The sequence below is a fragment of the Anomaloglossus baeobatrachus genome, chromosome 2, assembly GCF_048569485.1.
Source record: "Anomaloglossus baeobatrachus isolate aAnoBae1 chromosome 2, aAnoBae1.hap1, whole genome shotgun sequence".
NCBI lineage: Eukaryota > Metazoa > Chordata > Amphibia > Anura > Aromobatidae > Anomaloglossus > Anomaloglossus baeobatrachus.
In genome coordinates, this window is record NC_134354.1 from 423,484,773 (window position 1) to 423,511,604 (window position 26,832).

General features: G+C 46.7%; 2 protein-coding genes across 21 annotated transcripts in view; both read left to right on the plus strand.

The window, feature by feature from the left end:
* The window catches only part of MACF1 (microtubule actin crosslinking factor 1), a 519,073-nt gene extending 510,246 nt beyond the window's left edge, over nt 1-8,827 (plus strand). For all 20 annotated transcript variants that reach the window (XM_075336189.1, XM_075336201.1, XM_075336203.1 and 17 more), the window contains 2 exons: nt 5,286-5,400; nt 7,571-8,827. In XM_075336189.1, coding sequence (XP_075192304.1) covers nt 5,286-5,400; nt 7,571-7,806 — 351 coding nt within the window. In that variant the 3' untranslated portion in view covers nt 7,807-8,827. The remainder of the gene's footprint in view (nt 1-5,285; nt 5,401-7,570) is intronic.
* A 360-nt stretch (nt 8,828-9,187) lies between these two features.
* The window catches only part of VAV1 (vav guanine nucleotide exchange factor 1), a 153,685-nt gene continuing 136,040 nt past the window's right edge, over nt 9,188-26,832 (plus strand). The window contains exon 1 of the mRNA XM_075334151.1: nt 9,188-9,539. Coding sequence (XP_075190266.1) covers nt 9,336-9,539 — 204 coding nt within the window. The 5' untranslated portion in view covers nt 9,188-9,335. The remainder of the gene's footprint in view (nt 9,540-26,832) is intronic.

Sequence of the window (26,832 nt, forward strand, 5' to 3'; positions counted from 1 at the left end):
TTCTATGCTTAGTAGTCCAGTGGGCGGTCCTGATGTTTCTGTGCTTAGTAGTCCAGTGGGCGGTCCTGATGTTTCTATGCTTAGGAGTCCAGTGGGCGGTTCGGATGTTTCTATGCTTAGGAGTCCAGTGGGAGGTCCTGATGTTTCTATGCTTAGTAGTCCAGTGGGTGTTCCTGATGTTTCTATGCTTAGGAGTCCAGTTGGCAGTCCTGATGTTTCTAGGATTGAGTCCAGTGGGTGGTCCTGATGTTTCTATGCTTAGGAGTTCAGTGGGCGGTGCTGATGTGTCTCTGCTTAGGAGTCCAGTGGGTGGTCCTGATGTTTTAATGCTTAGGAGTCCAGTGGGTGGTCCTGATGTTTCTGTGCTTAGTAGTCCAGTGGGCGGTCCTGATGTTTCTGTGCTTAGTAGTCCAGTGGGCGGTCCTGATGTTTCTGTGCTTAGTAGTCCAGTGGGCGGTCCTGATGTTTCTATGCTTAGGAGTCCAGTGGGCGGTTCGGATGTTTCTATGCTTAGGAGTCCAGTGGGCGGTTCGGATGTTTCTATGCTTAGGAGTCCAGTTGGCAGTCCTGATGTTTCTAGGATTGAGTCCAGTGGATGGTCCTGATGTTTCTGTGCTTAGTAGTCCAGTGGGCGGTCCTGATGTTTCTGTGCTTAGTAGTCCAGTGGGCGGTCCTGATGTTTCTGTGCTTAGTAGTCCAGTGGGCGGTCCTGATGTTTCTGTGCTTAGTAGTCCAGTGGGCGGTCCTGATGTTTCTATGCTTAGGAGTCCAGTGGGCGGTTCGGATGTTTCTATGCTTAGGAGTCCAGTGGGCGGTTCGGATGTTTCTATGCTTAGGAGTCCAGTTGGCAGTCCTGATGTTTCTAGGATTGAGTCCAGTGGATGGTCCTGATGTTTCTGTGCTTAGTAGTCCAGTGGGCGGTCCTGATGTTTCTGTGCTTAGTAGTCCAGTGGGCGGTCCTGATGTTTCTATGCTTAGGAGTCCAGTGGGCGGTTCGGATGTTTCTATGCTTAGGAGTCCAGTTGGCAGTCCTGATGTTTCTAGGATTGAGTCCAGTGGATGGTCCTGATGTTTCTGTGCTTAGTAGTCCAGTGGGCGGTCCTGATGTTTCTGTGCTTAGTAGTCCAGTGGGCGGTCCTGATGTTTCTATGCTTAGGAGTCCAGTGGGCGGTTCGGATGTTTCTATGCTTAGGAGTCCAGTGGGCGGTCCTGATGTTTCTATGCTTAGTAGTCCAGTGGGCGGTCCTGATGTTTCTGTGCTTAGTAGTCCAGTGGGCGGTCCTGATGTTTCTATGCTTAGGAGTCCAGTGGGCGGTTCGGATGTTTCTATGCTTAGGAGTCCAGTGGGCGGTCCTGATGTTTCTATGCTTAGTAGTCCAGTGGGCGGTCCTGATGTTTCTGTGCTTAGTAGTCCAGTGGGCGGTCCTGATGTTTCTATGCTTAGGAGTCCAGTGGGCGGTTCGGATGTTTCTATGCTTAGGAGTCCAGTGGGCGGTCCTGATGTTTCTATGCTTAGTAGTCCAGTGGGCGGTCCTGATGTTTCTGTGCTTAGTAGTCCAGTGGGCGGTCCTGATGTTTCTATGCTTAGGAGTCCAGTGGGCGGTTCGGATGTTTCTATGCTTAGGAGTCCAGTAGGCGGTCCTGATGTTTCTATGCTTAGGAGTCCAGTTGGCAGTCCTGATGTTTCTAGGATTGAGTCCAGTGGGCAGTCCTGATGTTTCTATGCTTAGGAGTCCAGTGGGCGGTCCTGATGTTTCTATGCTTAGGAGTCCAGTGGGCGGTCTTGATGTTTCTATGCTTAGGAGTCCAGTGGGAGGTCCTGATGTTTCTATGCTTAGTAGTCCATTGGGCGGTCCTGATGTTTCTAGGATTGAGTCCAGTCAGTGGTCCTGATGTTTCTATGCTTAGGAGTCCAGTGGGAGGTCCTGATGTTTCTATGCTTAGTAGTCCAGTGGGTGTTCCTGATGTTTCTATGCTTAGGAGTCCAGTTGGCAGTCCTGATGTTTCTAGGATTGAGTCCAGTGGGTGGTCCTGATGTTTCTATGCTTAGGAGTTCAGTGGGCGGTGCTGATGTGTCTCTGCTTAGGAGTCCAGTGGGTGGTCCTGATGTTTTAATGCTTAGGAGTCCAGTGGGTGGTCCTGATGTTTCTATGCTTAGGAGTCCAGTGGGCGGTCCTGATGTTTCTATGCTTAGGAGTCCAGTTGGCAGTCCTGATGTTTCTAGGATTGAGTCCAGTGGGGAGTCCTGATGTTTCTATGCTTAGGAGTCCAGTGGGCGGTCTTGATGTTTCTATGCTTAAGAGTCCAGTGGGAGGTCCTGATGTTTCTATGCTTAGTAGTCCAGTGGGCGGTCCTGATGTTTCTAGGATTAAGAGTCCAGTGGGTGTTCCTGATGTTTCTATGCTTAGGAGTCCAGTTGGCAGTCCTGATGTTTCTAGGATTGAGTCCAGTGGGTGGTCCTGATGTTTCTATGCTTAGGAGTCCAGTGGGTGGTCCTGATGTTTTAATGCTTAGGAGTCCAGTGGGCGGTGCTGATGTGTCTTTGCTTAGGAGTCCAGTGGGTGGTCCTGATGTTTCTAGGCTTGAGTCCAGTGGGCGCTCCAATCAGTGATTGGCAGGTTTCCCCTGTATGACTGCATGCAGTGAAAGCGGTCAGTCACTCAGTAGGACCATTAACTTGAAAAAGGTGGAATTTTAATGTCCAATATTCAAGCTATTCTGCATCTTTTACCTTTGTTACCTGCAGATCAGAACCCATGTTGAAAAGGGACAGGTTTGCTCTTATTGTTTTTTATCTGGCTTCATATAGGTGGGTAGATATGTTCCTACATTGCAGATTTTCTATTAAAATGCAGAAACTTGTGAAAGAATAGCAATAATGATATATTTAGGGCCCCAGATTAGTGCTGGTTGTATCAGTCTTTTTGAAGCGGTAATACAGTACCAGACCATTATAGTGTGATCATGCATAGAAAGTTACTTAGACTGTGTTGTTTTATTGCTATAATTAGTAGTAAGACCGCATTTTCTTTCCTTTTCAAGCAAACCATAGAAAAGTATAACTCTATGCTTAGTAGTCCATTGGGCGGTCCTGATGTTTCTAGGATTGAGTCCAGTCAGTGGTCCTGATGTTTCTATGCTTAGGAGTCCAGTGGGCAGTCCTGATGTTTCTATGCTTAGGAGTCCAGTGGGCAGTCCTGATGTTTCTATGCTTAGGAGTCCAGTGGGCGGTCTTGATGTTTCTATGCTTAGGAGTCCAGTGGGAGGTCCTGATGTTTCTATGCTTAGTAGTCCAGTGGGCGGTCCTGATGTTTCTGTGCTTAGTAGTCCAGTGGGCGGTCCTGATGTTTCTATGCTTAGGAGTCCAGTGGGCGGTTCGGATGTTTCTATGCTTAGGAGTCCAGTAGGCGGTCCTGATGTTTCTATGCTTAGGAGTCCAGTTGGCAGTCCTGATGTTTCTAGGATTGAGTCCAGTGGGCAGTCCTGATGTTTCTATGCTTAGGAGTCCAGTGGGCGGTCTTGATGTTTCTATGCTTAGGAGTCCAGTGGGAGGTCCTGATGTTTCTATGCTTAGTAGTCCATTGGGCGGTCCTGATGTTTCTAGGATTGAGTCCAGTCAGTGGTCCTGATGTTTCTATGCTTAGGAGTCCAGTGGGCAGTCCTGATGTTTCTATGCTTAGGAGTCCAGTGGGCAGTCCTGATGTTTCTATGCTTAGGAGTCCAGTGGGCGGTCTTGATGTTTCTATGCTTAGTAGTCCAGTGGGTGTTCCTGATGTTTCTATGCTTAGGAGTCCAGTTGGCAGTCCTGATGTTTCTAGGATTGAGTCCAGTGGGTGGTCCTGATGTTTCTATGCTTAGTAGTCCAGTGGGCGGTCCTGATGTTTCTGTACTTAGGAGTCCAGTGGGCGGTCCTGATGTTTCTATGCTTAGGAGTCCAGTGGGCGGTTCGGATGTTTCTATGCTTAGGAGTCCAGTGGGCGGTCCTGATGTTTCTATGCTTAGGAGTCCAGTTGGCAGTCCTGATGTTTCTAGGATTGAGTCCAGTGGGTGGTCCTGATGTTTCTATGCTTAGGAGTCCAGTGGGCGGTCCTGATGTTTCTATGCTTAGGAGTCCAGTGGGAGGTCCTGATGTTTCTATGCTTAGTAGTCCAGTGGGTGTTCCTGATGTTTCTATGCTTAGGAGTCCAGTTGGCAGTCCTGATGTTTCTAGGATTGAGTCCAGTGGGTGGTCCTGATGTTTCTATGCTTAGGAGTCCAGTGGGTGGTCCTGATGTTTTAATGCTTAGGAGTCCAGTGGGCGGTCTTGATGTTTCTATGCTTAGGAGTCCATTGGGCGGACTTGATGTTTCTAGGATTGAGTCCAGTCGGTGGTCCTGATGTTTCTATGCTTAGGAGTTCAGTGGGCAGTCCTGATGTTTCTATGCTTAGGAGTCCAGTGGGCGGTCTTGATGTTTCTATGCTTAGGAGTCCAGTGGGCGGTTCGGATGTTTCTATGCTTAGGAGTCCAGTGGGCGGTCCTGATGTTTCTATGCTTAGGAGTCCAGTTGGCAGTCCTGATGTTTCTAGGATTGAGTCCAGTGGGTGGTCCTGATGTTTCTATGCTTAGGAGTCCAGTGGGCGGTGCTGATGTGTCTCTGCTTAGGAGTCCAGTGGGTGGTCCTGATGTTTTAATGCTTAGGAGTCCAGTGGGCGGTGCTGATGTGTCTCTGCTTAGGAGTCCAGTGGGTGGTCCTGATGTTTCTAGGCTTGAGTCCAGTGGGCGCTCCAATCAGTGATTGGCAGGTTTTCCCTGTATGACTGCATGCAGTGAAAGCGGTCAGTCACTCAGTAGGACCATTAACTTGAAAAAGCTGGAATTTTAATGTCCAATATTCAAGCTATTCTGCATCTTTTACCTTTGTTACCTGCAGATCAGAACCCATGTTGAAAAGGGACAGGTTTGCTCTTATTGTTTTTTATCTGGCTTCATATAGGTGGGTAGATATGTTCCTACATTGCAGATTTTCTATTAAAATGCAGAAACTTGTGAAAGAATAGGAATAATGATATATTTAGGGCGCCAGATTAGTGCTGGTTGTATCAGTCTTTTTGAAGAGGTAATACAGTACCAGACCATTATAGTGTGATCATGCATAGAAAGTTTCTTAGACTGTGTTGTTTTATTGCTATAATTAGTAGTAAGACCGCATTTTCTTTCCTTTTCAAGCAAACCATAGAAAAGTATAACTGTTAGCGGTCTATTATATGGAATACTTTGTAATTTAGTATTTTGTGGGCATTTTAAGGTAACGCCAGCACAAAGCAGCAAAATGAAGAAAGCTGCCATCCATACAAGCCGCTCTTCCCTCACAGGAGACATGTCTGGGACCACCCCTTCTGGTGCCAAATCAAGTCGCCCTGGTAAGTAATACCCTAAATACTATTACTGGTGTCTATGCCTTCATTGTTACATGCACCTCATTGGCGACTTGGCGATGTTCACGTGCAGCAGAGTGCCATAAATGTAATGATGATTGTATAATGGAAAAGTATAGTGACCGTAAACTGTTAATCAGTGCTGGGGTGTGGTTGGCCCAGGTCCCATGAAGGACCTAGACCAGCAGTGATAATCTCTTGCTGATAAAACACTCATTGTAATGAAGCAACAGCACACAGCCTAATAAGTGACACATTACTGAAATCAGTGTCTCAAACCCTACCTACTGCTGTCCTCAGATTACATAGTAAAAAAAAAAAACCTGGTGACAGATTCCCTTCAAATATTATGTTAAAAAAATGTAGGTCTAAAGGAAATTCTTTTGACATGTACAGTCACTACAGATCTATGAAGTAGCTTCCAGTGTATATGCCTTGGAAAATATTACATTTGGATTTAGAGTAGAATGTGTAATGGATCAATATTTTAACCCAGCAGCTACACACTTTGCAAAGAAATAATATATGATAGTCAATTAAAGTGTTAACCTGGAGGTTAAAACTCAATATGCTTTGTAATATACATCCTGTGTGAAAGGGAGCTGTGATGATGATGATGTGGGGTTTTTTTGTATATACAAATTGTCATAATTTTAGTTCTTTTATGGGCACTGGTTGCAGACCACATATAATGCTTAGTTGCGTAAAAAGGGGGAAAGGTATACATATGTCCAATCCTGTATTAGCTCAAGTGTCTATGGTATTTACCAGAGATGCACTCTCATCAACGGAAAATAAAAGTATGTGTTTAGTGTATATTGGTTTTAGTATATAGTCATGGCCGAAAGTGTTGTCACCCTTAAAATTGTTCCAGAAAATGAAGTATTTGTCCCAGAAAATAATTGCAATTACACGTTTTGATATACACATGTTTATTTCCTTTGTGAGTATTGGGACAACATTAAAAAAAAAACAGAGGATAAAAAGGTAAATTGGACATAATTTCATGTAAAACCCCCAAATTTTGCCAGACAAAATTGTTGGCACATTTACAAAATTGTGTGTAAAAAACTTTGTTGCAAACATGCGATGCTCGTTCAAACTCACCTGTGGCAAGTAACAGATGTGGGCAATATGAAAATCACACCTGAAACTAGATAAAAAGGAGAGAAGTTAACTCAATTTTTTACATTGTGTTTCTGTGTGCCACACTAAACATGGAGAACAGAAAGAGGAGAAAAGAACTGTCTGAGGGTTTGAGAACCAAAAGTGTTTAAAAATATCTACAATCTCAAGATTACACCCTTCCAATAAGGGAGTCCTGGACTAGTTTGCAAAAGAAGAGTGGTCCAAAATTCCAGTTGAGAGGTGTTAGAAGCTTATTGGAGGCGATTTATTGCAGTTATTTATTCAAAAGGGTGTGCAATTAAATATTAAGTTGAGGGTGTTAATAAATTTGGCCATGACTGTATGTTTTTAGTGTGGAAAACCATAAACCCCATTAAAAAGTTACTTTTAATAATACCATTAAAAGGTTAAAAACCACAATAACAAAAATAACAAAAACACAATAAATGCAAGGTGTATAATAACAATTGCTAGGCGGGAGAAGGGGATAAAGTAACCCTATAATGCCCTTATCAAACTCTTCCTACCTAGCAATGGAGGGTATGACGCCTTAGGGTTGTGGCGCCCCCATTCACCGACGGGAGACCCTGATTGACCCTATAAAGCCCTACATAGGCCAAACAAACACCAAACAATTAGATAAACAGCCCCATCAGGATGTGATGGACACATCAAAAACAATTATCTGAGAATGTCTGAAGACTGAGTCCCGACGCGTTTCCTCCCAAACATGCCACTATCGTTTTGGTACCCCAGGGAGGCTCCTGTATTAACGATTTACCTCCTGGGTCTGTCCCCTGATGAACCCCTGGCATCTTTGGGAGGAAACGCGTCGGGACTCTGTCTTCGGACAAGTGAGATGGGAATAGGGCAAAAGGCAGCTGTACTCACATTTGTAAAGAAGATAGCTCCTTGTTCCACTCATGGGTGCCTTATTATGAGGTATATACATCCTACAGATAAATCTGATGTCATGCTTGCATTCTTGAGTATATAGTTCTCTAACCCTCTCACTTTCTTATTGTAGATCCGAAGAAAAGTGGCAGCCGTGCCGGGAGCCGCGCAGGAAGCCGAGCCAGCAGCCGCCGGGGAAGCGATGCCTCTGACTTCGACCTTTTAGAGACACAGTCCGCTTGTTCAGACACCTCAGAGAGTAGTGCTGCCGGGGGACCATCCCGCAGAGGACTGTCTAAACCTTCTAAAATCCCCACCATGTCCAAGAAAACTGCCAGCACTCCTAAATCTTCAGGAACCAAGAGATAGTCCTCACTGAAGCAGATCTCTGGCACAAGAGCAAGTCGCCTAGAAGCGGGGCAGACCGTGACATTTTCTATCATGCACTGTACATCTGGATGTACGCCGATTCTCTGCAGAGAAATTTCTATCGTCTATACATGTATACGAGACAAATGTTTATAACTGCCTTATCTGTTTCTTTTCTTTTTGTATGTTACTACTTCCATGTGAATATTTTCTGTAGATACAAAGCCTTGTGCGAATTCCTGCTAAGATTCAGGGACTCTAGCAGAACGAAGAGTGTAAAACAGGAGAGTAGGCGGCTATTGATGAGATTTTGTGGGATATGAGATCCTTTTTGTTAGGGTTAATATCCTGAGGCAACACTACTAAACTTTAATATGGAAATCCTCTGTTTTGTAAACTATTCTTTATTAAATTGCAGAGGGATCGGAGACTGACATGAGATTTTAATAAGATTTAGTCTTTCTGAATTTGACAGCACTTGCACATCCTGCTTTTGACCATATAATAAAGATATCAAGTCTCTTGCAGCAGCTGCCGCTGACCAGCACCACGTGGGAGCGTCCACGTGTGTCCGTGAACTCCCGCTGCAGCGTAGATTAGCGCATCTCCACAGCCATTTTGCACTCATGCCAGATTCAGCTGATTTTCTAATTGTAAACTACATTTGTTTTATTTATCTGCTTAGGATTTTTCTTATTTATTATTTAATGGTCATTCCACTTAGAATTTGTGTGACATGTTCATTTTTGTAAGAAACACTCAGTCGTGCGTCCAATAAATGGGGCTCACCAGCACAATTCCTTCCTCACGTTTGTACGCTGGCTTCCTCTGACAAGACCGACCCTGTAGGTTGGAAGTGTTAGAGCGCGGATGGATCCCTCCCGTTATCGGTCATTACGTCCGGTTCTAACCAGGCTGCTGTGTGATTTTCTCAATACTTTGCGACAGATATTGATGCTGTACCAATGAACTGTTAAACAACAACACTTTTGTATTAAAATTGCTTGCAGTAACAACATAACCCCCATGGCATTGTCATTTGTCCCAGCTTTGTTTTCTATACAGACATAATTAATCATTTCCCACTTGCCCCTTCTCTGACCGCAGTCTTTTATCATGCAGCTTCACGGTCTATCTGCCCTTCATTGTCACACTAGGTAGACGAGTTGTTTCTGCATTTATATACTGATTTCCTCCTGCTACTTTACTCCAGGGTATACATGAGCTGGCCACATCTAGTCACGCCTGCACACACCATACATAGCTACGGTGTCGTTTACAGAAGAGGAAGTTAACCAGTTCTTCCCCATTACACGGCGGAAGTGTCCTCTCTGACATATATCAGGCTGGCTGTGCCTGAGGTCTCAGCTGTCGTGTCTTATCCTACCGATCTCCACCACGCTGAAGCTTGTGCTGCCTTTTAGTTCCTTTTAAGAATCTGGTGTCCTTCTACTTGCTTCGTTATCGCTGGGTTTCTTTTTTCTTATCTTTCATTTACCCATCCCACCTGTTTGGGCACCAAGGTGGAGATGGAGCTGTGGAGGCACTGTGCTCGATGGCTTATTGACTGCCGCGTGCTTCCTCCCAATCATCGAGTCATTCTGGAAACTGCCCAAGTATGTGACCTAGCTCAAGCACTACGAGATGGAGTCCTTCTGTGCCAGCTGCTCAACAATCTGATGCCTCATAGTGTGAACTTGAGTGAAATCAACGTCCGGCCGCAGATGTCACAGGTATGGGTCAGTGTTATAATCTGTCATCTTCGTATACCTAGATGTGCTATGAAATGCGTTAAGAATACTGTACATCTGCAACTTGCAGCCATGACTTTTTCCTTATGATATACAACTATTGTTACTTATTACACCATCATCAGTGCTTCCTACGCCTTTGCAATCTGTATATTATCAGCAGCCATCTATAAGCCACAGTGAGGGTATATGCTGTCAATCTTCTCCTGTTACTTGTTTTAATAGAAAACTAGTCTGTCCAGTTAAAAAGAAGGCGCCATGTATAAGGATCTTAAAATGGGAAGTGCATTTAGTTTCTTACTTTGACTAATAATTGAGTGGTTGAGATGACAGTTCCCGCTTGTGGGTGAGTGGGAGCTTTCACTTCAGTAAGCAAAGAAAGAGCATTGTGCACTCGCGTGACACAGATGGGTCACGGCGTCTTTCCAAAATCCTAGCTAGATTCCCAAAACAAGCTTTATGACCAGTGATTTGTTAATACTTATGATCCAGCTACCCCTTTTAAGAATATAACCTAGACCAAACCCTTAAAATTGCAGGAAGTAGCACAAACTTCCAAATTGGAGCATGGAATAGAAATCCTAGGTTAGTTTGGTCCTGCATAATTAGAATATATCAAATTATTTCTGAATGGACTTGACATGCATATTTGTAGCAGCCACTCCTTTCGTTAACTATGGGACTGCTGGAAATAGCAATCCCATGGACAATAAATTGAGTGGAGGCCACATATGTGCCCCCCTCTCCTTTCAAGATGGGGCTGCAGAGTCCATTCTCGGGATTATAAAGAATAGATCTGGGGATTGCTGGGAGTCACAGTGGTCAGACCCCAGTTATCAGCAAGTAATTCCCTATCTTATTAATAGGGCATGACTTGTTTGGTTTTTGTGACTAACCCTTTAAGAAATTCATGGTTAATATATACAGCTTGTTATTCACCAAGGAGAGGATGGAGGAGTATTTTTCTTACAACAGACTTCCTGGTTCTGTTCGGCACATAAAACCAAGTCAATGGGGGGAACACAACATACAATGGAACTATGAAAGTTGTCTCTTAATAAATACATTTGTACTTGTTGGTGATGTATACCATTTTATGTGCTATTTAGTACAGCACAGTTTTTTTGTTTGTTTTTTTAATTGTTCATACGACCCCAAATGTATGTATATATTCACATCACACATTTAAAGGGAGTCTGTCACATTATAAAATAACCACACAGCCTTGTATGGAATATAGCCCCTAGAAGTATTGCACCTTTAGGGTATGTGCGCACGTTGCGTACTAGCCCAGCACCGTAAAAGGTGCGCTTCAGAGCGCAGCTGAAAAGCTCCGTTCTGAAGCGCATGGTGCCGGCGAGAACGTGCGCTCTGCCTGCAGCTCCTGCCATAGACAGAGCAGGAGCTGCCGGCAAAGCGCACGGAAGAAGTGACATGTCACATCTTTTTGCGCAGCGCTTCGGCAGTAGCCGAAGCGCTGCGCTCTGAGAGACCACGTGCGCACGGCCCCTGCACAATCTCCATAGACTGTGCAGGGGACGCAGGACGCATGCAGTTACGCTGCGCTGCAAAGCGCAGCGTAACTGCATGAATTTACGCAACGTGCGCACATAGCCTTAGACTGTATTTACACATATGTTGTGCCATGTTTTCTTCTTCAGGAGTTGAGCTTCCACCATACCCAGCAGATGCCAGCTGTGTGACACTGCTGGCAACTGCCTTGGAGTCGCTCCAATCACTGCTGCTTACCTGTTTATATGTCCTCAATAACCACAGGGGCATTTAAAGTATGCAATTATCGCATAAAAATTTGTATATAAAAAAAAAATATAAAGTCAAATCACCTTCTTCTCATTCATTAAAAGGAAATAAAAAATTTGAATATTTAATATTGAACAATGGAAAATGGTGGCATTTGCGTGCCTTTTTGGAGTTTTTTTTCATCATTTGGAATTTTGTTTCTTGTTTTTCAGTAATTTTTTTCAACAGCGAGTTATTCAAAACTACAACTCATCCATCAAAAAATCAAGCCCTCATAAAAAAAATTAAAAAAAAAAATATGGCTATGGAAAGAAGGAGAAAACGAAAGAGCAAAAATAAAAATTTGCTAGGGAGGAAAGGAATTAACCCCTTCACGACCAAGGATGTATACAGTGCCTTGCGAAAGTCTTCGGCCCCCTTGAATTTTTTCCACATTTTAGGCTTCAAACATAAAGATAAAAATTTAAAATTTTATGGTGAAGAATCAACAAGTGGGACACAATTGTGAAGGTGAACGAAATGTATTGCTTATTTTAAATTTTTATAAATAACTGAAAAGTGGGGTGTGCAATATTATTCGGCCCCTTTAACCCCTTAGTGACGGAGCTAATTTTCACCTTAATGACCAGACCAAATTTTGCAATTCTGACCAGTGTCACTTTATGAGGTTATAACTCTAGAACGCTTCAACGGATCCCGGTGATTCTGAGATTGTTTTTTCGTCACATATTGGACTTCATGTTAGTACCAAATTTAGGACAATATTTTTTGCGTTTATTTATGAAATAAATTGAATATTGGCAAACATTTTGAAACTTTTGCAATTTTCAACTTTTGAATTTTTATACCGTTAAACCAGAGATTTCTGTGACACAAAATAGTTAATAAATAACATTTCCCACTTATCTACTTTACATCAGACCAATTTTGGAAACAAAATTTTTTTTTGTTAGGAAGTTAGAGGGGTTCAAAGTTTATCAGCGATTTCTCATTTTTACATCAAAATTTACAAAACCATTTTTTTAGGGACCACATCACATTTGAAGTGACTTTGAGAGGCCTAGATGATAGAAAATACCCAAAAGTGACACCATTCTAAAAACTGCACCCCCCAAAGTACTCAAAACCACATTCAAGAAGTTTATTAACCCTTCAGGTGCTTCACATGAACAAAAGCAATGTGGAATGAAAAAAAGCAAAAATTAAATTTTACCTAAAAATGTTGCTCTAACCCAAATTTATTCACTTTTAGAAGAAATAACACAACAAAATGGACCCCAAAACTTGTTCCCCACTTTCTTATGAGCACGCCGATACCCCACATGTGATCAGAAACCTCTGTTTGGACAAATGGGAGGGCTCGGAACAGAAGGAGCAATATTTGAATTTTGGAAAGCAAATTTGGCTGAAATAGATTGCGGGCACCATGTTGCATTTACAGGTCCGCTAAGGTACCTAAACAGAAGAAATCCCTCACAAGTGACACCATTTTGGAAACTAGACCCCTCAAGGATTCTATCTAGGGGTATAGTGAGCATTTTAGATCCACAGGTACTTCACAGATTTTGTTAACGTTACGTTGTCATATTGAAAATTTTAATAATTTTCTCAAAAATGTTGCTTTAGCATCAATTTTCTCACTTTTTCAAGAGGTAATTCCAAAAATTTGACCTCAAGGTTTGTTAACCACTTTTTTATGAGCGCGGTGATACCTCACATGTGGTCTGAAACCTTTGTTTGGACAAATGGGAGGGCTTGGAACGAAAGGGGCAATATTTGAATTTTGGAAAGGAAATTTGGCTGAAAAAGATTGCGGGCACCATGTCACATTTGGAGGACCCCTAAGGTACCTAAACAGCAGAAACCCCGCACAAGTGACCCCATTTTGGAAACTAGGCCCCTCAAGGAATTTATCTAGATGTTTGGTGAGTACCCTGAACCCCCAGGTGCTTCACAGAATTTTATAACGTTGAGCCATGAAAAAAAAAATAAAATTTTACCACAAAATTGTTATTTCAACCAGGTAGCTTTTTTTTTTTACAAGAGTAAAAGGAAAATATTCAGCATAACATTTATTGTGCAATTTCTCCTGAGTTTGGCGATACCTTATATGTGGTGGAAATCAACTGTTTGGGTGCACAGCAGGGCTCGGAAGGGAAGGAGTGCCATTTGACTGCAAAATTGGCTGGAATCAATAGCGGACGCCAGGTTGCATTTGGAGAGCCCCTGAGGTGCCTAAACAGTGGCTGTCCCCCACAAGTGACTCCATTCTGGAAACAAGACACCTCAAGGCTTTTATCTAGGTGTATAGTGAGCAGTTTGAATCCACGAATACTTCACAGATTTTGATAAGCTTAGGTTGCCTTGCCATATTGAAAATTTTCATTTTTTTCACAAAAATGTTGCTTCAGCATCAAATTTCTCACTTTTTCAAGAGACAACAACAAACCGTGGACCCAACAGGTTGTTATCCAATGTCTTATGAGCACAGGGATACCCCACATGTGGCCAAAAACCTCTGTTTGGATAAATGGGAGGGCTTGGAATGGAAGGAGCACCATTTGAATTCTGGAAAAGTTGAGATAAATTGCAGGGCCCCTTGGGTACCTATACATTAGAAACCCCCCCACAAGTGACTCCATTTTGGAAACTGGATTTTATTCAGGAGTATAGTAGCATTTTGAATCCACAGGTACTTCACAAAAATGTTGCTGTAGCAACAAATGTCTCACTTTTAGTCTATGTGGCCATGATCCAGCGACACGGCGTCTAGTACACAGTGTCAGCCTCCTGCAGAGATGTGAGTGTTGTCCACGGGAGAACGCAGCTGCCCATGCCCACGATTTGGGTTCAGGCCGCTGTGGAGCTCTATGCTACCTGCAGAGAACACTCATCTCCGCAGCATAAATTGACATGCTGAGGCTCGGGAAGCTGCCGCCACAGGTCGGTTTATGCTGCGGAGAAGAGAAGTACATTGGGCAAGCACATTGGGCATGGGATTTCTAAAAATCCTTCCACTGTGCTTCTACTGCACAATGCAGCGTTATGGACGCAGGGAAAACACTCTGCGCCCAAAACGCTGCAAATCCCGATTGTGGGCGCACAGCCTAAAATGCTACAATGGATGAATGGATAGATGTCAAACAAATATAACGTCCCACCCCCTGCATATTCTAAGCTGGCGCCCTTTAGTGCCTTTCATGTGGCACTAAAGGGTGCCTAGCCTTGTATTTAGCCCCCCAAAAAATTAATAATTAAAATAAACGACGTGGGGTCCCCCCTATTTTTGATAGCCAGCTAGGGTAAAGCAGACAGCTGTAGCCTGCAAACCACAGCTGACAGCTTCACCTTGGCTGGTGATCAATTTGGAGGGCTCCCCAGGCGTTTTTTAAAAAAAAAAAAAACGTGGGGTCCCCCCAAATTAGATCACCAGCCAAGGTGAAGCAGACAGCTGGGGTCTGGTATTCTCAGGGTGGGAAGAGCCATGGTTATTGGACTCTTCCCAGCCTAAAAATAGCAGGCCGCAGCCGCCCCAGAAGTGGCGCATCCATTAGATGCGCCAATCCTGGCGCTTCGCTCCAGCTCATCCCGCGCCCTGGTGCGGTGGCAGACGGGGTAATATATGGGGTTGATACCAGCTGTAATGTTACCTGGCATCAAGCCCTGGGGTTAGTGATGTCACGGCATCTGAACAGATACCCGACATCACTAACCCAGTCAAGAAATAGAAAAAAATAAAGACAAAAAAAAAATTTATTTGAAAAAAAACTCCCCGAAACATTCCTCTTTTACCAATTTATTGTAAATAAATAAATTTCGGTCGCTGTAATCCATTTTTGAGGTCCCACGCCGTCTCTGGATCTTCTAGAATATGGGGGGCACGTTCAGGGAACGTATCCCCCATTTTCTGGAAGAGCAAGCTCTCCATGAGCAGTGTGGGTGCAGTAATCTGAGAATACTGCACTCACACTGCCCCGGTCCAACCTAGGGCAGAGTGACCTGCAGTAACCTCATTCTAGAATATGAGGGGCACGCTCACAGAACGTACCCCCCATTTTCTAGAACAGCAGGCTCTCCATGTGAGGAGTGTGTCTGCAGATTACTGCACTCACCCTCCCCCGGTCCACAGTGGAGCAGCCTACTGCAGCAGCGACGTCAGCGTCCCTGCTTGCAGGGATCCAGCTGACAGCCGCTGTCTGCGCATGCGCCGCCAGCATTCAAGAGAAGGATTCGGCGTGATCGCGGGGCCGGAGCACCAGCAGCCAGGTAACGTATGACCGGGGGCTGGGGGGGGTGACGGGGGGGTGACGGGGGGACCTGGGGACAACTTTCTGCCGCATGTGACGTGTCACATGCGGCAGAAAGAGTAGGATGAATGCGGCCGCCATTTTCCACGCTCCGGAGGGGAGAGGGGGGAGGCGGCTCTGGAGAACCGGAGGGGGCTCCGGGGACCAGAGATCTCCGGTGTACCGGAGGAGGGGTCAGGGGGAGGACATTTCCCTCCGATCTGAAATGTTTGATCATTTCAGATCGGAGGGAAATGAATGCAGAGCCGACGGCGGCGGCAGTTTTCAGCGCGCGTCGGCGCCATCTTGGATTTTCCGGAGGGGGGGTAGGGGTGGTGGGGGGACTCTCCGGTACCGGGGGCTTTGGGGGCACTAGAGGATTATATTTATTTCTCATCTGACATGTTTGATCACGTCAGATGAGAAATAAATCAATTTTACCGGCCATTTTTTTTTTTTTTAATGTTGTCGCCGGTATACGGTGTATACCGGCGATCGCATTAACGGGGTCCAAAAAAAACACCCCGATTCATAATCTTGGGGGTCTCAGCTACCTCCGGTAGCTGAAACCCCCGAGATTTTTCGTCACTGGGGGGCGCTACAAGCTTTTTCCGGCCTGACGTCTCAAGACGTCGGAACAGAATAAGTACCCTGTTTTTCCGACGTCTTGAGACGTTAGGCCGTCGCTATGGGGTTAAGTTAATACTTTGTAGCACCACCTTTTGCTGCGATTACAGCTGCAAGTCGCTTGGGGTATGCCTCTATCAGTTTTGCACATCGAGAGACTGAAATTCTTGCCCATTCTTCCTTTGCAAACAGCTCAAGCTCAGTGAGGTTTGATGGAGAACGTTTGTTAAGAGCAGTTTTCAGCTTTTTCTACAGATTCTCGATTGGATTCAGGTCTGGACTTTGACTTGGTCATTCTAACACCTGGATACGTTTATTTCTGAACCATTCCATTGTAGATTTTGCTTTATGTTTGGGATCATAGTCTTGTTGGAAGACAAATCTCTGTCCCAGTCTCAGGTCTTTTGCAGACTCCAACTGGTTTTCTTCAAGAATGGTCCTGTATTTGGCTCCATCCATCTTACCATCAATTTTAACCATCTTCCCTGTCCCTGCTGAAGTAACGCAGGCTCAAACCATGATGCTGCCACCACCATGTTTGACAGCGGGGATGGTGTGTTCAGAGAGATGAGCTTTGTTGCTTTTACGCCAAATATATCCTTTGGCATTGTGCCCAAAAAGTTCGATTTCTTTATCGTTCCTTTGGGAGACCCATACCATGGGTGTTTAGCTTCTGCCTCCGGAGGACACACAAAGTACTACACTTAAAAGTGTAGCTCCTCCCTCTGAGCTTATACACCCCCTGGTAGCCAGTCCTAGCCAGTTTATTGCTTTGTGTCAGGAGGCATACATCCACACATGCATTCTCATCTGATTTGTTTGACTTTTGGAAAGAGTTTGAAGAAAAGCGGGTCCATGTCTGGACTCCCGGCATGTCCCTTCTCACCCCACTGTGTCGGCGGTGTTAAGGTTGATTTACAAGGCTGCAGCCTTACATGCCGCGCTCCTTCACCTTCCCTTCTGGGTTCTGGCTTGAAGTGGGAGCCAGCACGGTCTCCATGCCTGGCAGGAGTCCAGTCTCCATCCACAGCCCCTTGAGGATTCTGTTGGACCGGAGTACTCATCCCCAGGTACATGGCCCTGCGTCTCAGCAGCTAAGTACCTGAGACGTTTATGTTGGGGGTCCCGGTTCTTTATTGTAAGGGGAGAGTATGCTGTATGTGATTGTTTTAACTTTTCCGGCGGATTCTCTAGCTTTTGCCTGAGAACCGCGCCGATGGTGCCTGCTTGTCGGCCTCGCCGCTTAAATTTAGGCCCCGGCTTCGCCGGAGGCCTAGTTTCATTTTCCTGCCCTCGCATGTCACTCATGCAGAGGGACAGGTTCGGCTCCTCCCGGCGGCCGTTCTACACAGAGGAGGGACACTCCCCACTGCTGGGGCGTCCCTCCTTCCCTGCAGGTCTCTATAGCCCTCCAGTTCCCGCTCTTTTATAGGAACGCCCCCTAGTCATTTCTCAGGCAGAGTTCACTCTGCTTTGGGACATCCTGCATTCTGCATCTCTGCTGAGGTGCTGCGACTGGGGGACCGGGCTTCGGTTTCTGGAGGGCACACAACACCGTGCTCAGCGGTCTGGTAAGCCACAGCCGGTCTCCGGTTGTGGACCTCTGTATACCAGCAGCATGTCTCACACAAGGAGCAAGGCCCAGTGGTCTCTCAGGCTGCTTCCTCACCTGTGATTGAACCCCCGGCCTGGGTAGAGTCCTTTTCTAGGTCCATATCCCAGTCATTTGCTGAGTCCATAGGACTTTGATGAATATGCATCAGCCTCCCTCACAGGGTGCCTCTAATACTCTTGACAGAGGACTCCTATCCTCTGACCTCCGTCCATCAGAGCTCACAGAGGATTCATCATCTGATCCCAGACCCCGTCCTTCTAAGAGAAGGCGCAGGGTTTCCTCCCCCTCCCCATCCCACGGCTCTGTCTCAAGAGCTGACTCTCAAGATGAGGAGGATGCCCTCACTGGGGGCTCGGAGGCTATGTATCCCATCGATTTCTCTGAGGGTGACTCAGATCTTAGTGATTTGATTGCTTCTATTAATTCTGTGCTGGATCTCAATCCACCAGTGTCAGAGGAGCAACTCTCTTTGGCAGAAAAACATCAGTTTACCTCGCCTAAGAGAGTGAAGAGTGTGTTCTTTAACCACTCCAGTTTTCAGACCGCTGTGACCAAACCCAGGGCCTGCCCTGACAAACGCTTTCCAAAGCGTGGTTCTGATGACCGGTTTCCATTTCCACCAGAGGTGGTCAAGGAGTGGTCTCACTCCCCAAAGGTAGACCCTCCGGTGTCTAGGCTATCAGCCCGGACCGTTGTGCGGTGGCTGACGGCACCTCACTTAAGGATTCCACTGACCGTCAGATTGACCTTCTGGCCAAATCTGTGTATGAAGCTGCGGGGGCCGCGGTTTCCCCGTCTTTTGCAGCAGTGTGGGCTCTCAAAGCCATCTCTGCTTCTCTAGAGGAGATGCATTCCCTCACCAAGGAATCTATGCCTGAGATGGTTACCTTAACTGCTCAGGCTTCAGCCTTTTCATCTTATGCCATGTCTGCCATGCTAGAGGCTGCTCACCGCACTGCGGTGGCTTCAGCTAATTCTCTTGTTATCCGCAGGATTTTGTGGCTTCGAGAGTGGAAGGCAGATGCTTCTTCCAAGAAGTTTCTTGCTGGGCTCCCTTTTGCTGGTTCACGGCTGTTTGGTGAACAGCTGGATGAAATCATTAAAGAAGCTACTGGCGGGAAGAGTACTTCCATGCCACAAACCAAGACCAGGAAACCCGCCCAGGGTAGGAATCAATCGAGGTTTCGTTCCTTTCGTTCCTCCAACTGGTCATCCTCTAAGCCTTCCGCCTCGTCCGCTAACTCAGCCAAGGATCAGAAATCCAACTGGCGCCAAAAAGCGCGTCCGCAGAAGACCGCAGGAGGTTCTGCCACTAAGGCAGCTTCCTTATGACTCTCGGCCCGCTCCAGCCACGTCCTTAGTCGGTGGCAGGCTCTCCCACTTTGGTGACGCTTGGTTAAAGCAAGTCTCCAATCAGTGGGTGAGAGACATCATATCTCACGGCTACAGGATAGAATTCTCTTCCAGCCCGCCAAACAGATTTTTTTCTCTCAACTCCCCCCTGCTCCAAGGCCGCCGCCTTCTCGCAGGCCGTGGCGTCCTTGCAGGCAAACGGAGTGATTGTCCCAGTTCCCGCTCAGGAACGGTTCAGAGGTTTTTACTCAAATCTTTTCCTAGTTCCAAAAAAGGACGGTACCTTCCGGCCCATCCTGGATCTCAAGCTTCTCAACAAGCATGTCCGGGTGCGGCATTTTCGCATGGAGTCTCTGCGATCAGTCATTGCCTCTATGACCCAAGGGGAGTTCCTGGCGTCCATCGACATCAGAGATGCCTATCTACATGTGCCAATCGCAGTGTCACATCAGCGTTGGTTACGTTTTGCGATAGGAGAGGATCATTTCCAATTCGTGGCTCTCCCCTTCGGGTTAGCCACGGCCCCTCGGGTATTCACCAAGGTCATGGCGGCAGTGATTGCGGTCCTGCACCTCCAGGGGTTAGCAGTGCTTCCTTATCTGGACGACCTTCTGGTCAAGGGTACATCCAGCGCAGACTGTCAGCGGAGTGTTTCGCTCACTCTCTCCACCCTAGCCCAATTCGGGTGGATTGTCAATCTTCCCAAATCCACTCTGACTCCGACCCAGAGTCTCACGTACCTAGGGATGCAGTTCGAGACTTTGCCGGCACTTGTGAAGTTGCCCTTAATCAAACAGCAGTCTCTCCGGCTAGCGGTGCGCTCTCTCCTGAGGCCCCGCCGTTATTCCCTCAGGCGCCTGATGCAGGTGCTGGGTCAAATGGTGGCCTCCATGGAGGCGGTTCCCTTTGCCCAGTTCCATCTGCGTCCTCTGCAGCTGGACATTCTCCGCTGTTGGGACAAGCGGCCTTCCTCCTTACAGAGGTTAGTGGCTCTGTCGCCACGGACCAGGAGCTCTCTTCAGTGGTGGCTTCGACCCCTCTCCCTGTCCCAATGGCGCTCCTTCCTGACTCCGTCCTGGGTGATTCTCACCACGGATGCCAGCCTTTCCGGCTGGGGAGCGGTACATCTCCACCACAGAGCACAGGGCACTTGGACTCCGTCCGAGTCAGCCCTTTCAATCAATGTGCTGGAAACCAGAGCTGTGCTTCTAGCTCTCCTAGCCTTTCACCACCTGTTGGCGGGCAGGCACATTCGAGTCCAGTCAGACAACGCGACAGCGGTTGCCTACATCAATCACCAAGGCGGGACACGCAGCCGCCTGGCAATGTTGGAGGTCCAACGCATTCTTCAATGGGCGGAGGACTCCAAGTCCACCATCTCCGCAGTCCACATCCCTGGCGTAGAAAACTGGGAGGCAGATTATCTCAGCCGTCAATCCGTGGACGGTGGCGAGTGGTCCCTGCACCTGGCAGTGTTTCAGTCAATCTGCCGCAAGTGGGGCACTCCGGACGTGGACCTAATGGCATCCCGTCACAACAACAAGGTTCCGGCTTACGTGGCTCGCTCCCACGATCCTCAGGCCTTCGCCGCGGACGCTCTGGTTCAAGACTGGTCCCAATTTCGTCTGTCCTACGTGTTTCCCCCTCTAGCTCTCTTGCCCAGAGTCCTGCGCAAGATCAGAATGGAGGGCCGTCGAGTCATCCTCATTGCACCGGACTGGCCCAGGCGAGCTTGGTATCCGGACCTGCTCCAACTGTCCGTGGAGATGCCGTGGCATCTTCCGGACCGTCCAGACCTGCTCTCGCAAGGTCCGTTTTTCCGCCCGAATTCTGCGGCACTCAAATTGACGGCGTGGCTCTTGAGTCCTGGATTTTGACGGCTTCTGGTATTCCTCCTGAAGTCATCTCCACTATGACTCTGGCCCGTAAGTCTTCCTCCGTCAAGATCTATCACAGCACTTGGAAAATTTTCCTCTCCTGGTGTCGCTCTTCCGGCCATTCTCCTTGGCCATTCTCGTTGCCGACCCTTCTGTCTTTTTTACAGTCCGGTCTGCAGCTAGGACTGTCCCTCAACTCTCTCAAGGGACAAGTCTCAGCTCTATCAGTGCTGTTCCAGCGGCGTCTCGGCCAGCTGGCTCAGGTCCGCACCTTCATGCAAGGTGCGTCTCACATCATTCCGCCTTATCGGCGGCCCTTGGATCCCTGGGACCTTAACTTGGTCCTTACGGTATTGCAGAAACCCCCTTTCGAGCCCCTTAGGGAGGTTTCTTTGTATCGTCTTTCTCAAAAGGTGGCCTTTCTAGTTGCCATAACTTCTCTCAGGAGAGTGTCTGATTTGGCTGCGCTCTCCTCGGAGTCACCTTTTTTGGTTTTTCACCAAGACAAGGTAGTTCTCCGTCCGACCCCGGACTTTCTTCCTAAGGTGGTCTCTCCCTTCCACCTTAACCAGGATATTTCCTTGCCTTCCTTCTGTCCGGCCCCTGTTCATCGCTTTGAGAAAGCGCTGCATACTCTAGATCTGGTGCGTGCTCTCCGGATTTATGTGTCTCGCACCGCTGCGCTTAGGCGGTGCACCTCTCTTTTTGTGCTAACCACAGGGCGGCGCAAGGGTCTCTCTGCTTCTAAGCCGACCGTGGCCCATTGGATTAGATCGACCATTTCGGACGCCTACCAGAGTACTCAGGTGCCTCCCCCGCCGGGGATCAAAGCACACTCGACCAGAGCTGTGGGTGCCTCTTGGGCTTTTAGGCACCAGGCTACGGCTCAACAAGTCTGTCAGGCTGCCACTTGGACTAGCCTGCATACCTTTTCGAAGCACTACCAAGTGCATGCTCATGCTTCGGCAGATGCGAGCTTGGGCAGACCCATCCTTCAGGCGGCTGTCGCCCACTTGTGAAGTTAGGCTCCGCCTACTTCTTAGTTTTTCTGTTTATTCCCACCCAGGGACAGCTTTGGAACGTCCCATGGTATGGGTCTCCCAATGGAACGATAAAGAAAAAGAGAATTTTGTTACTTACCGTAAATTCTTTTTCTTATAGTTCCGTATTGGCAGACCCAGCTCCCTCCCTGTTGCCTGATGGCAATTTTCTTGTTCCGTGTGTTATCACCGGCTGTTGTCGTGGACAGAGTCTCCGGTTGTTCCGGTTCTTACTCGGTTCTACTTGTGGGTGGCTATTCTCCTTCAGCTTTTGCACTAAACTGGCTAGGACTGGCTACCAGGGGGTGTATAAGCTCAGAGGAAGGAGCTACACTTTTAAGTGTAGTACGTTGTGTGTCCTCCGGAGGCAGAAGCTAAACACCCATGGTATGGGTCTCCCAATACGGAACTATAAGAAAAAGAATTTACGGTAAGTAACAAAATTCTCTTTTTTGGTTTCATCTGACCAGAGCAACTTTTTCCACATTTGGTCTGTCTCCCAAGTGGCTTGTGGCAAACTTGAAACAAAACTTTTTATGGATATCTTTGATAAATGGCTTTCTTCTTGCCACTCTTCCATAAAGGCCAGATTTGTGCAGTGTACGATTGATTGTTGTCCTATGGACAGAGTCTCCCACCTCAGCTGTAGGTCTCTGCAGTTCATCCAGAGTGATCATGGGCCTCTTGGTTGCATCTCTGATCAGTCTTCTCCTTGTTTGACATGACATTTTTGAGGGACGGCCGGGTCTTGGTAGATTTGCAGTGGTATGATACTCCTTCCATTTCAATATGATCGCTTGCACAGTGCTACTTGGGATGTTTAAAGTTTTGGAAATCTTATTGCAACCAAATCCGACTTCAAACTTCTCCCCACAGTATCACGGACCTGCCTGTTGTGTTCCTTGGTCTTCATGATGCTCTCTGCGCTTTAAAGAGAACACTGAGACTATCACAGAGCAGGTGCATTTATACAGAGACTTGATTACACACAGGTGAATTACCGTATTTTTCGCTTTATAAGACGCACCTGATTATAAGACGCACCCCCAAGTTTGGTGAAGGAATAGAGAATTTTTTAATAAATGGGGTCCGTCTTATAATGCCAGTGTCCGTCTAACAAATCATATAGGGTATATGTCCCTCATAGCCCCCCCCATCCTAAAAATTAGCCCCCTTAATCTGGATATGGCCACCTTATATTGAATATAGCCCCCTTGTGCTGGCACATGTCCCCCAGTGATGCCACATGTCCCCTATGGCTGGCACACGTCCTCTATGGTTGGCACACGGCCCCTATGACTGGCACACAGCCCACTGTGGCTGGCACACGGCCCATTGTGGATGCACACGGCCCATTGTGGATGCACATGGCCCCCTGTGGTTGGCACATGGCCCACTGTGGCTGGCACACGGCCCCCTGTGGTTGCACACGGCCCCCTGTGGATGCACACGGCCCCCTTGTGGATGCACACGGCCCCCTGTGGCTGCACATGGCCCCCTGTGGCTGGCACACTGCCCACTGTGGCTGGCACACGGCCCACTATTGCTGCACACGGCCCCCTGTGGCTGGCACTCGGTACCCTGTCTTAGATATCGCCCCCATGCTGCTGCTTTTAGTAAAATAAACTCTTTCCTTACCTTCTCCAGCACTGTCCTGTCTCGTGACTCCCTCCTTGGGGTTGAGCTCCGGCCTCCTGCCTGCTTTTCCTGGTTCTCGGCCGTTCATGTGATCGGCACAACAGAGTGATATCATCTCTGCGTGCATGATCACAGCAGCAGGAGGGAGACCGGGAGATCAGCGCTGGAGGGGGTAAGTAAAGTGTTTTATTTTACTATGGGCAGCAGCATGGGGGCCATAGCTAACACAGGGGGAACATGTGCGATCAAAGGAGGGCGCAGGCAGATCTAATATCTGCGCTGCGGTTTCAGCTCCACGGTGATGGACAGCGGCTGTGCATATTATAATGAGCAGGAGCAGGAGATCAAACGCTGCCGCCTGCAGCTTTCACCTGCCCCCAGCAGAGCTCCAGAGCTGCCCCCACCTCCCCTGGACTCTGTAGTGTGTGTGTGTGTGTATGTGTGTGTGTGTGTGTGTGTGTGTGTGTGTGTATGTGTGTATGTATATAATATATATATATATATATATATATATATATATATATATACATACAGTTACACCCTTCCCATATATTCGGATTATAAGACGCAACCCCTACTTTCCCCCAAAATTTGGGGGAACAAAAGTGCGTCTTATAAAGCGAAAAATACGGTATATATTATCATCAGTCATTTAGGACAACATTGGATCATTCAGAGATCCTCAATGAACTTCTGGAGTGAGTTTGCTGCACTGAAACTAAAGGGGATGAATAATATTGCACGCCCCACTTTTCAGTTTTTAATTTTTTCGAACAATTTAAAATAAGCAATAAATATCGTTCAACTTCACAATTGTGTCCCACTTGTTGATTCTTCACCATAATATTAACATTTTTATCTTTATGTTTGAAGCCTGAAATGTGGGAAAAGGTTGAAAAATTCAAGAGGTCCGAATACTTTTCCAAGGCATTGAATATACGTCTTTGGCTGTGTTTGTCCCTTTAATGTGGGCTCATTAACCCTGTAGATCATGCTGTCAAACTCTGACAGCACAATCTAACACACTTCGGCGAGGATCGCCCTGTTCACCATTGCCATCAGCGGCCCTGTTATGCAATCACAGGGTGCCAATGGGTTACCATGACAGCGTGGGGTCTGATGATGACCCCTGTTGCGGACATGACTCACTTTCTGCTGAATGCTGAAACATCGCTCTGATCAGCAGATGCGATCAGATAGTGGAGGCATAAAGTTCCCTAAGGTGACTAGTGAAATCAATAAAACCTAAAAAAAAAAAAATAAATAAAATTTTGAAAAACAAAAAAAATCATCCCTAAGGCTATGTGCCCATGGGGAAAGTGTCCTGCGGATATATCCGCACGACATTCCGCAGGTGCTCCCAGGAAACAGCACCACAACTTCTGTCTGTTTCCATGCTGCGGAATGTCGTGCGGATATGCTGCGGGCATTCTGCATTGAGGATACAGTGCCATGGCTTCGGCACTGCATCCTCAATGCAGAACAAGTGCTGCCGTGATCCGGGAAGTTTATACTTACCTCCATCATGCAGCACCTCGCTTTCCGGCGGCCGGGTCACTGTCAGGCAGCGTCTGGTTTCACTGTGCTGGAGGGGGGCGGGCCTGAACTAGCTCCGGCTGTCACATGACCGGAGGTCGTGCAAGCTCCGCCCACCTCTTCCTTCCTGTACCTGGCTGGATCCACCGCGCTGCTGCCGCTACACCGGACGGAGAAGTGACTCGGGTCTCTATCAAGGCAGGTAAGTATATGGGACCCTGCGGAGAAATCCGCTACAATAATTGACATGCTGCAGATTTTTCCGCACGGAAATCCGCACGATTTCCGCTGCGGAAAAATCTGCAGCGTGGGCACAGCATTTCCCAAATGCCATAGAAATGGCTGGGGAGTAGCTGTGCTGCAGATTTTCGGAAAATCCGCGGCTTTTCCGCAAGAAATCCGCGGCAAAATCCGCGCATTTTCCGCAGCGTGGGCACATAGCCTAAAAGTTCAAATCACACACACCCACCCCCCCCCCGTGCCTCATTGAAAATAAAGCTATAATAAAAAAGTACTAATTTTTGGTATCTCCGTGATCAGAAATAACCAATCTATCGAAATATACAATTAATTAATTGACCAGTACACTGCGTAGCGAGAAAAAAAAGTAAAATACCAGAATTGTGTCTTTTTGGTCACTGTAACATTGCATTAAAATGCAATAACAGGCGATCAAAACATCGCACTATCCAAATATTATATAATTAAAAACGTCAGCTCAAAGATGCAAAAAATAAGCCATCACTGAGCCCCAGATCCCGAAAAATGAGAACGCTACGGGTCTTGGAAAATGGCGAGAAAAGTGCAAATTATTTTTTTTTCCAGAATTTGTGTTGACCTTTTCGATAAAAGTAAAACTACATGTTTAGTATCTGTGAACTCGTAGTGCCTGGGGAATCATAATGCTAGGTCAGTTTTACCATATATTGAACATGATACATAAAAAAAAAATTAAATTGTGGAATTGTTTTGGGTTTTTTTTGTTTGTTTTTTTCTTTATTTCACCGCAGCAGAATGAATTGTGTAGTTTAAAAGTACAACTCGTCCCGCAAAAAACAAGCCCTTATATGGCCATGTTGACAGAAAATATAAAAAAAAAAGTTATGGTTCTTTGAAGAAGGGGGAGAAAAAAAATGAAAAACTGAAAATCGCCCTGGGTGAAGCGTTTTTAGCTCTATTTAAAGTCTAAGAATAACTTCACCAAAATTCAAAAAGGCACAGCCACACAAAACACAATTGTGTATTACATCTCAAACCCAGTCTAAAGGAGACACAGGCCCCCAACTAATATTCGGGGCAGAGGTTCACCCCAAATGTGTTGGATCATGACCTGCCTACACTAAAGCTCGGTGTCTACCAAGAGCCAAACAACCTTGCACTGGTTTCCTCTGAAAGAAGAATCATGTCCAAAGAGCTGAAGAACCTGACAGCCCACATTCCCCAGAGATCCAGAATGAACATCATATAAGGCGAGGGGGGACCTTTATTCTGCCGGAGGCCATTTAGAAATATTTACCACACTTCGGGGGCCACAAAAATTTA